This window comes from Fukomys damarensis, unplaced genomic scaffold (genome assembly GCF_012274545.1).
Source record: "Fukomys damarensis isolate Sample0158 unplaced genomic scaffold, DMR_v1.0_HiC HiC_scaffold_34, whole genome shotgun sequence".
Lineage (NCBI taxonomy): Eukaryota > Metazoa > Chordata > Mammalia > Rodentia > Bathyergidae > Fukomys > Fukomys damarensis.
Window position 1 is genome coordinate 24,603,201 of NW_022900946.1, and position 14,183 is coordinate 24,617,383.

Genomic DNA, 14,183 nt, shown 5'->3' on the forward strand with positions numbered 1-14,183 from the left:
TGGGCTGTCCCCGCCCAGGGCCTGGGCCTGGTCCCCGCGCGTACGTAGGCTGTTCTGCAGGAGTGTGTGACGGGGAGACACGGCGCGTGTGTGAAGGGTGCGCGGCGCGCCCCGATGTGGGTGTGTCTGTGGGTGGTGAGTGGCTGAGCCCGCCCGAGCCCATCCAGCCGGGGCGCGGGGAGCGACCTCGTGTGCGGGTGTTGCAGCCGTGAGTGTGTGTGTGACCCTGCGGGGCGGCACTGCAGGCCGCTGTTCCCGAGCTCCAGGAGCAAGGCACGCTCCCCGGGTCCTGATCTGCGGCCCTGGAGGCTACAGAGCTGCGCACTCCTCCAGGGAGCGCTGCTGAGAGGCGTCATGGAGACCCCGGCCCTGAAGCTGGAGGACACGGGTACAGTTTCGCTCATTTAGTCGCTGGGTGTGTGGACTTGCATTTGAGGAGGCTGACGCTCCTAGAGGTCGGGCTAGTCTCCCAGAAGCACCAGCCAGGGTGGCCTGCTTTTTCGTCGTGCAGCGTTTGTTCCCACTGTCAAACATGCTGATAGGAGGCAAGCAATGGCAACGCCTCCTCGTACAGTATCTGGGACACTGAGAGGCACAGCTAATCCCCGATGCTGTATTTGACTCTGCCAGATATTGAGACCCACTCCTCTAGACATGCCTGAGTGGTTCCTGCCTTTTCTAATTCCTGTCCGTGCCTGGGCTGGGTAGGCTTTACCTGGGTGGTGGCTGTGGGAGAACAGCCCCTTTGATTCATTTCTCCATCCCCAGCTCTCTTTACTGAGGACCCTGCTCTTTCCCTCAAAGAGAATCCAGAGAATAAATCAAGTTGGGGTCTCCTGGAAGCCAGATCTGAGGTGAGTGGCTCTTTTCTTCCCCTTGTTCTTGGATCTGCAGTCAGCCTTGGACCCCCACCTTGGAGCCAGCTTTTCAGTGCTCAGGAGCTTCTGGGCAGTGAGAACAGCTCCAGCTGAAGACAGTCAGGATGACACCCCGGGTATCTGCGTGAGATGAACTCTCATTCAGTTTGATGGGTGGATCAGTTGCCCGGACCTGTATGCCAAGAAGTGTTCTGGGAGCTCTGAGGGGTGATCAAGTAGATGCCAGTTTACAGGAAGTCATTTTGCTCATCTCCTTATGCTGACCAAGGCTTGTTGCAGACCCAGGGGATGTCTTGGGGGGGGCGGTTGTTGGCATGGAATCAGGCGAGGGGATTTGGAAGCGCTGGAGTGAGAGATGGTAGGGATGCGTCGCTCTGTGCTTTCCCATGTACCAAATCTTGGCATAGGGCTTTCATGGAAAAACCTGGAGGTTTAGAGAATCCGTGGGGTCAATTGGGAATTAGCCCTAGGCCATTTCTGCTGATAAGTGAGGCCCAGATCTCTTCTTTACAGCTGAACTTTGCTGCTCATCTTTTTCTGCCCCCAAAACTACCCCTACCCTATGGTAGAATTGACAAGAGTATAGTTGACAAGGAGAATCAAGGGGTAGTGAGATGAGGGTTGAGGGCCTTTTGAATGCATTTTAGGAGTTTGTGATTCAGTTCATCTTCCAGCTGAAAGATGTGAGAGCTGATTACAGAACGGTAGAACACCAGTTTTACAGAAAGCTGTAAAATTCATATTGAGAGACATGCCTAGCTTCTGGGATGTTAGAATGATCTGTAATTCTGTGAAACACTCAAAGAAACATGACAAAGGTAATGCATGAAGCAGGGTATGGTGGTACACTCCTGTAATCCCAGCATTTGGGAGGCTGAAGCAGGAGGATCTTGTGAGTTCAAGGCCAGCCTGGGCTACATGGTGAGACACTATCTCAAAAAACAAAACAACGAAAGCACCTACAACCTAAAAATTTAAAAGTAAAAATAAATATATGTCTGAAAGTAAGGAAACTAACCCACAGGGATATTAAGTAATTAACAGTTGCAGTTTTAGAACCTAATTCCAGGTTATTTGGTGTCAGAGTCTCTGTTCTTTTGCGTTATGTCATGTGTCTTAATATCTAAATTAAACACAAAATACTGTTTCAAAATAACTTTTACTCGGTTTTACAATGTTACCTGTGATTTGCACGTTATTATTATTTTTTAAAGTCACTTTTTTTTTTTTTTTTTTTTTTTTTTTTGTACCTGGGATCAAACTCTGGCCCTTGTGCTTTTGAGGCCAGTGGTGGAAACACTGAGCTAAAATCCCTGGCACCCTGTGCCCCAATTCTTAAGTTATTCAGAAAAGTTTTAAGTCTTTTTCCCAGTAGTAAACTATGGGCTTTCAATTGAGATTGTTTTATATTACAATGTAAGGTAAAATATATTTAAACTCTAGTACTGATGTTACTGTTGGCCCTAGATACTATATATAATTGATAGGAATTCAGATGTCTGCCGTATTTTAGATAACTGTAAATAAGTAAGACTAGGATCGGGGATATAACTCAGTGGTTCTGCTGCCTGCCTGGCAAGCGCAAGGTCCCAAGTTTGATCCCTGGTACCACACACACACAAAAAATAAGACTCAGATATCAGGGATGCAAGCAAATAATTTCTTGTAAATTCACTGTGAGTTTTTTGTAAATTCAGTATGATTCCTTAATTCCTTTTTTGAGATTAAGCACTATTTTACTAATTCACTTAATTTCTTGTGATTTTTTTAATCAACTTTTTTTTTTTTTTCATTTTAGTAACTCAGTTGGATGCTAGGCATTGCAAATTTTACTTTTTTGGGTGCTGGGGTTTTCCTTTTGGAATTCTTTGAATATTTCTGGAATTCATCCTAGAATGTAAACACTTGACATCAGTTTGATCTTTTTAAGAACCAAAGCAAGTCCCAGGTGGAGTTGTGACCAGATGCTTGCCCTGACAAGAACAGGGAAAGTAGCAAGGGCTGGGGATTTAGCTCAGCGGCGCCACACCTGCCTTGCAAGCCCAAGGTCCTGAGTTCTAGCCCCTGTATTCCCCCCACCCCCGAAAAAAAAAAAGAACATGGAAAGTAGGCAGGTGTGAGTCAGGAGAGGTGGAAGGCAGTCAGGTGAGGACACCAAGTGACCTCTCTCTTGGTCTCTGGGGGCACAGAATTTACTGATATAAAGATGCCTTCATTAGGGTATAATGTTGGTTTTCAGTCTGCAGTTGGATCTTAACTGCAGTGGTACATTTTGGTTTTTTGAGACAGGGTCTATGTAGTTGAACTCACTATGTAGCCCAGGCTGGTCTCAAACTCACAGCGATCCTCCTGCCTCAGCCTCCCGAGTGCTGGAATTACAGGTGTGCGCCACGACGCCTGGCTTGCAGTAGTGCATTTTGAATAGAGTTGCTGGATTTTTTATGGTTCTTTCAAGTTTGGTTTTTTTTTTTGCATGTGAGGTTCTTGACCCCGGAAAACATAGCCTCTTGCCCAGGACGTGATAGAGCGCCCACGCACAGGTACCAGGGCACATGGACTTGCCAGGGTGCCGTGGTGTCTCTCCACCCCACTTTCCATTCCCGAAATTGTGAGGGAAGCAAATGTATGTCAGTTCTCAGCACCACCAGCCCCAGCCCTCGGCCTACTGGGGTCAGTGTTTGGTTTTTATCTTTATTGCTACATATTAGGTGTACAATACAGTTACATTTATCATTGGGATCTTGTACCTTTACATGACTTACCAGGTTATTTTTCTCCACTCCTCAGCCCTCCCCTTGGACCCTCCACCTTTCCCTGTTTATAAAGACATTGTTTCCATGTTTTTCCTCTTCACATATTTTTTCTTTTCCCTTTTTACCTTTTCCCCGCCCCTCCCACTTCCTCTACTCTTTTAGACTTTCTTCCTATTACACATTATCAATTATACATTTTAATCCTAATTTATACTTTTAATTTTTCACACCAGAGAAACGATTCGGTACTTACATATGTGTAACTTATTAATTTCACTTAAGGGTATGGCCTCAATGTGTATCCAGTCAGCTATAAATCTTTCTAGTTTCTTGTTCTTTATGGCTGAGTAGTACTCTGTTTTATATATATAAAAAAAACCACATCTTTATCCAGTATCCAGTTGATGGGCAATTGGGCTGTTTCCAAGTTTTAACTATTACCGAGGTCACTGTCTACCTTCCATGCTTGGGAGGTCATGCAGGTTAACTCTGTCCTCATAAGGTCCTTAATCTGTGGTTCCCTAGGAACCGTGGACACAGAATCACTCTTGTCCTGTGTGTATCGTTTCAGGAATCAGTGACATTCAAGGATGTGGCTGTGGACTTCACCCAGGAGGAGTGGGGTCACCTGGACTCTCCTCAGAGGGCCTTGTACCGGGATGTGATGCTGGAGAACTACCAGAACCTCGTCGCCTTGGGTAGGGTGGCTCCCAAGGCGGGTCTCTGCTCTCGGGCCTCCTTCTACATGGCAGTGCTGATGCCAGGCATGGCATGAGTTGGAAAATGAGGCCTCTGCCTCAGAACACCTGGGCCAGGGGGTAGAGCCACACCTGAAGTCCCCAAGATCTAGCAGGGTAGCTAGTGGCATCCTTACTTGGGGTTGCAGCTGTCCCAGAATGGGGAGCCCAGAGAGGAGAGCTGCAGCGGAGAGGAGAGCTGCAGCGGGGGAGGCAGGCAGGCTTGGAGCCCTTCTGCCATGAAGTTTTCTTCAGGAAGCGGAGGGAGGTGTCTCACGGAGTCTTCAGAGCATCATGTGCTACCACTTTGGTTCGGTCTCTAAGACCCCTCCACAGTTTGAGGCGCAGAGAGCTTCGTGTTTTCTGACCACGGTGCACCTTTTGTAGTAGCTCGTCCACGTTCCTGGGTTGTCCCATGAGGACAGCTAGGCTGCATAGCCGCAGTGCTCCTAGCCCTGCTGCTTTCTTCCCCATGAGCAGGGCCTCCGGTCTGCAAGCCAGATGTGATCTCCCATCTGGAACGAGGCGAGGAGCCATGGCAAGTGTACGGGGAAGGCGCGCATGGGGCTTGTTCAGGTAAGCAGTTGACCTAGGCAGAAGCGGCGGTGCTTCGGTCCCCTGGCAGCCCAGCACCCTCCCTCCCCTGCCCAGCTCAGCTCCTGCTCCCTTCCTCAGCGCCGTTGCCATCCGTGTCTTCCTCGTGTCCTTGCTAGACCACCCCCCAAGTTCCCCCTTTCCTCCTTGATCACGTGTTGAGCACCTGTGTGCCAGAAGGTGCGCTGTGAATGCAACAGAGAACAAAAGCAGCCAGAGCGCTTGCCTTCTGATGAGGGGTGGGAAGCAGAAAGCTGTGTTTAGGTAAAGATTTAGCCAGTGCCACTCGTTCGAGGGTTGAAGACTGCGTGGAGACTTGGAGGTCAGGCTCTGCTCCCTGGGAGAGGTAGCAGACTGAGGGAGAGGCTGTACCAGGCACGGTGACCGTGTCAGCAAGGCCACAGCAGGGACACTGGCCTTCTCTGACTGAAAGCGGATCGTGGACAGGCCTGAGTAGGAGAGGAGCCTAGTGTGGCTTTTCTCCTCCAACATTTCACTTTTAGAAACTTCTCTTTTGATTTGATTAATAAGTGAATTAATCTCAGCTTAATTTAGTGGACAGTGAATGCCTAGTGCATTGGGCCTGTGGAAATCTTGAGATCTTTGTGGAGAAGACAGACAAGGAGCAGTTAAGTATATGTGTGCTGGGGCCAGGTGGGTGGGTACAGAGGTGAAGAGGGCCTCCGTGCTCCTCAGCCCCACCTCTTCCGCTCCAAACCTCTGTAGTACAAAAGTGGCCACAGCCCCATCTCATAGATTTTGTTTCTTGCTGTGGCTTTGGTTGCCCTCTTCATCCTTTATCAAAATGACATTTTTAGAGCTGGGTGTGGAAGGGCACACCTGTTATCCCAGTGCTCTGGAGGCCGAGGCAGGACAATCGCTATAAATTTGAGGCTGGCCTGCATTACATAGTGAGTTCAAGACCAGCCTGAACTACATTAGCAAGACCCCATCTCAAAACAAAAACAACACAAATTTACATTTAAAAAAATTAACATGGGCTGAGGGTTTGGCTCAGTGGTGCAAGGCCCTGGATTGCATCCCTAGCACTGCAAAAGAAAATTAATGTTTTTGTTCAATTCGTAGTGGTGTATCCTGAAAATTAGGGTATTACGGAGAAGTTCTGAAATCCCCACATAATCTTTCTGCCCAGAGATAACCACCATTTCATTTTACCACATCTCCTCCCAGTTTTCTCTCTGTGTAGCCGCCCATCCCTTCTGCAGTTTCCACGTCTACAGGTTTAGCCAACCTCCGATGGAAAATACTTGGAAAGGAAATACTGACTGTCCTGAAAATGTGTAGTCTTCATCGTTATCACTATGGTAGAACAACTATTTACATAGCAGTTACATAGTGTCAGGTATTATAAGTACTCTAGAGATGACTTAAACATGTAGGTAAATTATAAGCAATATTATATTATTTGGGGGCTGGAGATACAGCTCAGTGGTAGTGCGCTTGCCTAGCATGCATAAGGCCCTGAGCTCCAGCCTTAGCACTGGGAATGCACACACATGCACGCACACTATTTTAAGTAAGGGACTTGGGCATCCACAGATTTTTAGTGTTTGAGAGAGTCCTGAAATTAATCCCCTGAGAATATTAAGGAAAAACTTAATGTATGTGGGTATTTTAAAAAAATATACCCTTGATCTCCTTCTTGCTTTCTTTACTCACCACGATGTGCTGGGTGTCCTCTTGTGCTTTTTACTGGTTGCACAGTGTCCTGTTATATGGATGTGCCCTATTATTTCATCAGTTTCTGATCGCCGCCCTAACTACTTTTTACTGATCTGGGCCACAGACCTCACTATGTTGCCAGGCTGCTCTCAAACGCCTTGACTCAAGCAGTCCTCCTGCCTCAGCTTCCTGAGTGCTGGGATTACAGGCGTGTGCCACCACGCCCGGCTGTCCTGGTTTCTTTAACTGCTCTCCTGCTCACCAGCTCTGCTCAGCCCCGGGACGTCTTTAAGATGCACTTGACGGAAACGTCAGCCTCTGTTTAGAAAGCCTTCATTCTGCCCCAGCCACTCGCCACCTGGCACCCGTCCACCTTTCGGCCCTGCGCCCTTCACCTGGGCACCTGCCTCACCTTTCCAGGGCCTGTTCTGCCTGCCTAGCTCCTCAGGCAGGCCAGGGGCACGTGCTGCACAGCAAGACCGCCCTGCCCGCCACGCTAGTCTGTGCTGCTTGGAGCTGTTGGGAAGATAGAATTAGACATAAGATATCCACCAGCCCAGAACAGCTCTCCATAGAAGTAGAAGGGGAAAAGCCTTTCATTACCGAATACAGGTTTAACGTGAGGCAGCATCTCGGGCTCCCTTACAGCTGTCATCACAGGCTGTCAGCGGGCTCCCTCCAAGGGAAATGTAACTGCTTGTGTCTTTTTGGAAAGCAGGATTTTTTTTTTTTTCAGACAGGGTGTCATGTAATTCAGGCTGGCCTTGGACTGGGGATTTAGCTCAGGGGTGATGCTGCCTGCCGTGCAAGTGCAAGGTCCTGAGTTCGATCCTTGGTACCCCCCCCAAAAAAAAAGCAGTTCAGGCTCACATGAACTCATGGCCGATCCTCCTGCCTCAGCCTGCATGTGCCACCGCACCCACCAGAAAGTTATATATTGAACTAAACCAGAGATAGGGAGATGGGAGGCCACCCTCCTCCACATCCACATCTCACAGGATGCCTTCATGAAAGATGTTCTCAGATGCAAAGTTGGCAGGAGGTTTATTTTCCTCTAAAAAGATGTCTGTGCCCTCAGAGCTAGGCAATTATTTATAATTCCAAGGTAGGCTGCTGGGGGTCCGGGGTCCTCTTTCCCTCTGGCACCAGGGAAATCTTTAATCATTTCTTCAGACTGTTTACCCTGCTCCTAACGTAGTATTGTCTCCAGTAGTCGGTCAGTGGACGTGTCAGTGACTGAGTCATATCCTGAGTCCTGGACTCCAGGAGCTGTGTCCATTTCTCAGTCCCATTAGTACCCACTTGAAGCTGCTCTTTTGGGAATTCGCTTGGCTGGATCCTTGTGCTCTCTGGCGGGGCCCTGTTTTCCTCTCTCCTTCTTCCATCTTGTGTCTCACATGCGCACCCTCTTTTGTGCCTCTGCCCTCGCGTCTTCCAGCTCCTCTGGTCCTTTTTCTGTCTACCTTTTTCTGAGCTCGTCTGCTTCTCCAGGTCAGCTGTCCACTGTGCATTCCACGGCCCTGCCTCCGCCTGCTCATAGGAAATTCTATTTTCAATCCGTGACAGAGCAGGGGCCTGCACCTGAGGTGGAGGAGTCCTCCTCCCTACAGCAAGAATTTTGCAAGGAAGAACCATGCCCGGAGGCAGTTATGGGGCAGCTGAACAGGCCCAGCCTTCCCAGTGCCAGCCTCAGCATGGCATGGGAGGCCCCGACAGTAGTGCGGAGAGACCAGGCTGTGCAGCGGGGGCGAGTGCCCGCCACCCTCGGGGACATCTCCGCGGAGCAGAGATACTGGGGACCCAGTAACTCCAAGGAGGGCTCCCCGCTCAAGGGCGCTCTGTTCACCCGGCAGACTGCCCCTGTGGGGGGCCGCTTCCCAGTGCCAGCCTCAGCATGGCATGGGAGGCCCCGACAGTAGTGCGGAGAGACCAGGCTGTGCAGCGGGGGCGAGTGCCCGCCACCCTCGGGGACATCTCCGCGGAGCAGAGATACTGGGGACCCAGTAACTCCAAGGAGGGCTCCCCGCTCAAGGGCGCTCTGTTCACCCGGCAGACTGCCCCTGTGGGGGGCCGCTCTAGCGAGTGCGGCAAGGCCTTCCCCTGGAGCACCAACCTCCTGGAGCACCGGCGCATCCACACGGGCGAGAAGCCCTTCTTCTGCAGCGAGTGCGGGAAGGCGTTCAGCTGCCACTCGTCCCTCAACGTGCACCAGCGCATCCACACGGGCGAGCGGCCCTACAAGTGCAGCGCCTGCGAGAAGGCGTTCAGCTGCAGCTCGCTGCTCAGCATGCACCTGCGCGTGCACACCGGCGAGAGGCCCTACGAGTGCGGCGAGTGCGGCAAGGCCTTCAACCAGCGCACGCACCTCACCCGCCACCGCCGCATCCACACGGGCGAGAAGCCCTACAAGTGCGGCGCGTGCGGCAAGGCCTTCACCTGCCACTCGTCCCTCACCGTGCACGAGAAGATCCACAACGGGGAGAAGCCTTTCAAGTGCACCGAGTGCGAAAAGGCCTTCAACAACCGCTCGCGCCTCACGCTCCACCAGAGGATCCACACGGGCGAGAAGCCCTTCAAGTGCGCCGACTGCGGGAAGGGCTTCAGCTGCCACGCGTACCTCATCGTGCACCAGCGCATCCACAGCGGGGAGAAGCCCTACAAGTGCAACGAGTGCGGGAAGGCCTTCAGCTCGCACTCCTACCTCATCGTGCACCAGCGTATCCACACCGGGGAGAAGCCCTTCGACTGCAGCAGGTGCTGGAAGGCCTTCAGCTGCCACTCGTCCCTCATCGTGCACCAGCGCATCCACACCGGGGAGAAGCCCTACAAATGCAACGAGTGCGGCAAGGCTTTCAGCCAGAACCACTGCCTCGTCAAGCACCAGAAGGTTCATTCCAGGCAGAAGTCGCTGAAGTCTAACAAATGTGGGGAAGTGTTTGGCTGGAGCGCGCACCTCCGGGAGCACCAGAGACTGCTGCACGCTGAAGAGCAGCCCGTTGCCGTCCAGTTCAACAGACACTTGCTGGGCACCTACTATGTGCCTGGTGGTCTGCTGGGCGCAGAGGACTCCGGGGTGAGGGGTGTGGACCCCATAAATGCAGTGGAAGTGGCAGAGCTCTTGTGCGTGGTGCAGCCCCCACCTAGCAGGAATTTTCCTCTGGGGAGGAAACCTGACAGTTAGGTGTGGTGCTGCTGCTTCACAGAAGAAGGCCTCTGCGCGGGCTGCCAGCCAGGGAGGCCCCGTGACCTCTCCTGGGCTCCTGGAGCCAGATCGCTCGTTCCTCCAGGTGCCGAAGCCTTGCACGTGACCCTGCTCGGATCCGCCAGCCAGGACCCTAGTGGTGGGACACACTTCAGGAGAAGGGACTCGAGGCCGTTTGAGGACATTCCATCGCCCCGTCTTCCTTGGCGGGTCTGGAGCTCACTGACAAGGGGCGTCTTGCCTGCTGATAAGAAGGTGGGTCAGCTGTTGGGTCCCGGGATGGGCTCCTGCCTGTTTTCAATCAGGAATCGCTTCTATAAACGTTAATGTTTAGAATAATAATAATAATAGTAATTAACAAAAAATTAACGTTCTAGTTCTTACTTCCATGTGAACACTGTTATATCCCAGGAGGGGAGAACAATCTTGAATGGTGAGCATTAGGGAAAAGTGAATTAATTGCCTGTGGATAGTGTCCCGTGAGCCGTCCTGCTGCACGGTCACTTGTTAATGTCATCTTGACCAGGGTTGGCCCTGCAGCAGTCTCAACATGGCCCTGTACCAGTGCACCAGGTCCTAACCTGCCAGGATCCCTCCTCGGTGTTTAGTCCCTGGTGGGAAGCTGGGAGTGCCCATCCAGAGTTGCCAAGTCCAGGAAGATGGGCACAGCCGGGCAACAGGTGTATCTGGAAGCTTGCCAGTACTGGCCAGGGCTGGGCAGGCTGGGCATTGTAGGCCACGGAGGCTGCCCTGCAGGGCCTCTCCTGGCACCACTTGGCTTAGATCAAAGTAGAGGCTGCACCACAAGGCTCAGGAAGGTGGTTAGTTCCACGGCTATCCTGCATGGGGCTATTATACAATATCAGAGACTGGTAACAAAAAAACGTGTCTACCACAAAACTTTTTTTTTTTCCTGCTGCTGGGGATTGAATTTAGGACCTTGCACTTGTGAGACAGGTGCGGCACCCCTGAGCTAAATCTCCAGCCCAGATGTATTCTTTTCTAAGACTCCATTGCATTCAGGTGGCCAAGTTCTGACCAACAAGGCTCCAGTGAATACTAGAGGTTCTAGGGAGAGCCTTCCTTTCCTGATAGAAGAACTGTTCCTTTCTCCTCCTCTCTCTTGCCTAGGGTGTTAGTGCAATGATGGGAGGTATAGTAACCATCTTGCAACCACACAACAACTAAGGACAAAAACTACGTACTAAAGATAGTTGAATGTAAAACAATGAGATCCTGGGCCCTTGATGAAATTTTAAAACTGTTGTTTCAGCCACAGACAACTTCCTGAGAGCTGGGTCTTTAGCTCCGTGGTTCTGCCACCTGCCTTGCAAGCACAAGGTCTCAAGTTCCATCCCTGGTATGAAAAAGAAAGAAAGAAAGAAAAGAAAAGAAACTGTTCTTTGGGCCCGGGATTTGGCTCGGTGGTTCTGCCACATGCCTCTGAAGCACAGGGGCCCGAGTTTGATCCCCAGAATCAAAAACAAATGAAAAACAAACAAACAAACAACAAACTAGACAACTTGCTGAGTTCTTGGTATGTAAGAAAAATGCACAGATTGTGTTTATTTGTTCCTCACAGTTGTTTCACTGCGGGCATTTGTGCCCTTCTGGCTCCAAAGGAGACACCTGTTGTCTCACTGACAGATGAAAGCCTGGGACTGATTGCTCACCATGTTAATGAACTCTTTATAGGCCTAGTTCACTAATATCTCCCCCCAATCAAGACCCGATAGATGCTGAACTGTACAAAGTACCTTCTTGCCATAACCCCCCAAAGCATAGCAATTTCTTTTTTTAATATGGAAATTTCATTGGCTGCATAAGATTTTCTAACACGATACCTTCTTTTTACATGGTGAATAAATGCCACTTAGCAATGATAATATAACCTTTTACTCCATGTAGACTCACTTTTCTAGGGTTTGGGTACAACAGGCAGAATTATGCGGAAGAGAGCCCATGATTTTCCTGAGGCTTTGCCTGCCAGGGAACTACATACACCTGGGGCAGGGTGGGCTTTCCTCCTGTACCTGCAGGAAGAGCTGTGCTCAATCTCGGCTCCTCACAGATGGCTGAGCGCCTCTGAAACCATTGTTCCTCCCCTTGCTCCAGATAAAGCAAATGGGACGGGGGCACCCACATGTGGTGTGGTGGCCAGGTAGGAACTCATGATGGCCCTGGTGCCTGGAAAGAAAATGTTGTGACTTATTAAAAATCACAAATGACAGAGTGGTGAGCATCTGACAAGGAGCCTCTCAGAGATGTGGTGTCCTGATGCTGGAAGGTGGTAGTGTGAGGAGGAGGAGGAGGAGGAGGAGGAAGGAAGTGGGTCCCGGGGAAGGATCTGAAGAGAGAATTGAAGTCCAGGGGAGAGTGAACAGAGAGAGTTCGATCAAGAGGAGTTGTGACAACAAGCGGCGCTCTCTCCCAGAGCCCAGACTAACCGTGAGGAAATGGTGGGTCAGACCTGCAGACACGTGGTGATCATGAGAAATGCACCAGTGGAACACAGCAGTGGACTGAGGAAATGGTGGGTCAGACTTGCAGACACGTGGTGATCATGAGAAATGCACCAGTGGAACACAGCAGTGGAACACAGCAGTGGACCTCAGTGGCTGGTGAGTTACTCGGGTTTAGATGTCATCCAGGAGAGGGCAGTTCACCAATAGCCATCTTGGAGAGGCATCACCTGAGCTCAACACTCCGTCTGGTGGCTCTCAGTGTCTCAGTGAGGTTGTCAAGTTCAAGTCCGCAGGAGGTTAGGGAGTAAAGTTCCAGTTGGAAGGATGGACGTCAAGCTCAGGCCAGCAGGAGGTAACAGACTGTTGCAGGCTCAAAAACCCCAGTTCCGCCTCATAGCCAGAAACCAGCCTAAACCTCAGTGGAACTAAAGATACAGGCCAGCCAGGATTATCCACCACCCCACTGAAAAGCTATGGCTGGCTTGCTGGGATTAATCAATTCGGATTGGAACTCTGTCTACACACGTTGTCTGCCAGTGACAGCAGAGATGCCTTGAATTGAACCTTTTAATTTTCCTTTTCTTTTTTCCTCTTTTCTGGTTCTTGTTTTTGATTTTTTTTTCTTGATTGTTTGAACACAGTTTCTGGGGAAATTGTTGTTGTTGGCAGTGGTGGTGATGTTCTGTTTTGTTCCGATTTTTGTTTCTCCCTTTCTCTTTGCCTACTGTCGTCTTCACCAGTTTCCCAAAATCTGTACCATCTTCCTTGGTCTTCCAGCCTTGCTTTGAGTCTCTTTCTCTCTTTTTTTCTTTCTCTTTTTCTATCTCTCTCTTTCCACCCTAACCCCTCTGAAGTCTTCTCCCCTAAGGGTAAAATCGCCATATTAAGGGCTTATTTATTGCATACAATATTGTGCTTCATTTTAGATTTTGTTATTTAAGCAGAAATCACACAGTGAAAGGTGGCAAATTAATAGTTACTACTGTGTCATTTTCTAAGCTGTATTTGATGCTATTGTTAGTTCTGATTGTACTACTTTAGCCAAGGTGACATAATTGTGCTAACGAATTACTCTTCCTGGTGACTGAGAGTGCCTAAGGGTCTTAAAAGTAAAACTATAGGCCAAGGCCAAAGAACTGGCAGCTGGGCCAGTGAGAGAGAATAGGTAGAACGCTTGAGGATGTAAGAGGAGGCGAAGACTTCATGAACAAAACCCGGACAGCATGGGAAATACTACAAAGAATCAGCAGCTGGGACCTCATCTTATTAAAAAGCTTTTGCACAGCAAGAGAAACCACCAGCAGAGTTAGGAGACAACCCATAGTCTGGAAAAAACATTTTTACCAGCTATTCATCAGACAAAAGACTACTATCTAGAATATATAAAGAACTCCAAAAAATCTGATGCCCAAAATTTAAAGGTCCAATTCAAAAATGGGCATCTGAAATGAATAGACACTTCACAGTTGAAGAAGTAGAAACAACAAATAAATATATTTTTTAAATGTTCGACATCACTGGTCATTTAAGAGATACAAATTAAAACTGCTGTGAGATTCCGTCTCCCAAAAAGAATGGCTGCTATCAGGAAATCAACCAACAACAAATGCTGGTCGGGCTGTGGGGTAAAAGGAACCCTTCTTGACGGTTGATGGGAGTACAGACTGGTGCACCCGCTGTGGACATCAGTGTGGAGGTTTTTTGTTTGTTTGTGATTGTTTGTTTTTTTGAGACGAGTTCTCATTATGTAGCTCAGGCTGGCTTCAAATTCACAGTGATCCTCCTGCCTCGGCCTCTCAAATACTGGGATTACAGATGTGTAGCGCCACAGCTGGCTCAGTATTTTTTTTTTTTTTTTTTTTTTTTTTTTT

The 14,183-nt window shown here is 49.7% G+C and overlaps 1 protein-coding gene across 1 annotated transcript; it reads left to right on the forward strand.

Moving 5' to 3' along the window:
* Positions 1-6: 6 nt before the first annotated feature.
* Znf74 (zinc finger protein 74) lies at positions 7-10,779 on the forward strand. The gene is made up of 6 exons (XM_033758560.1): positions 7-388; positions 769-854; positions 4,203-4,329; positions 4,849-4,944; positions 8,212-8,448; positions 8,499-10,779. Exons 1-6 carry the CDS (start codon positions 355-357, stop codon positions 9,824-9,826), a joined length of 1,908 nt encoding a protein of 635 aa, XP_033614451.1. The 5' UTR covers positions 7-354; the 3' UTR covers positions 9,827-10,779.
* Positions 10,780-14,183: the final 3,404 nt, after the last annotated feature.

Bases quoted from the DNA above. Each gene is read 5' to 3' on its own strand.
- Znf74 (XM_033758560.1), top strand. From the start codon at position 355: ATGGAGACCCCGGCCCTGAAGCTGGAGGACACGG. The intron at 4,330-4,848 runs GTAGGGTGGCTC...CCCCATGAGCAG, and splicing joins CCAGAACCTCGTCGCCTTGG to GGCCTCCGGTCTGCAAGCCA. The intron at 4,945-8,211 runs GTAAGCAGTTGA...AATCCGTGACAG, and splicing joins CGCGCATGGGGCTTGTTCAG to AGCAGGGGCCTGCACCTGAG.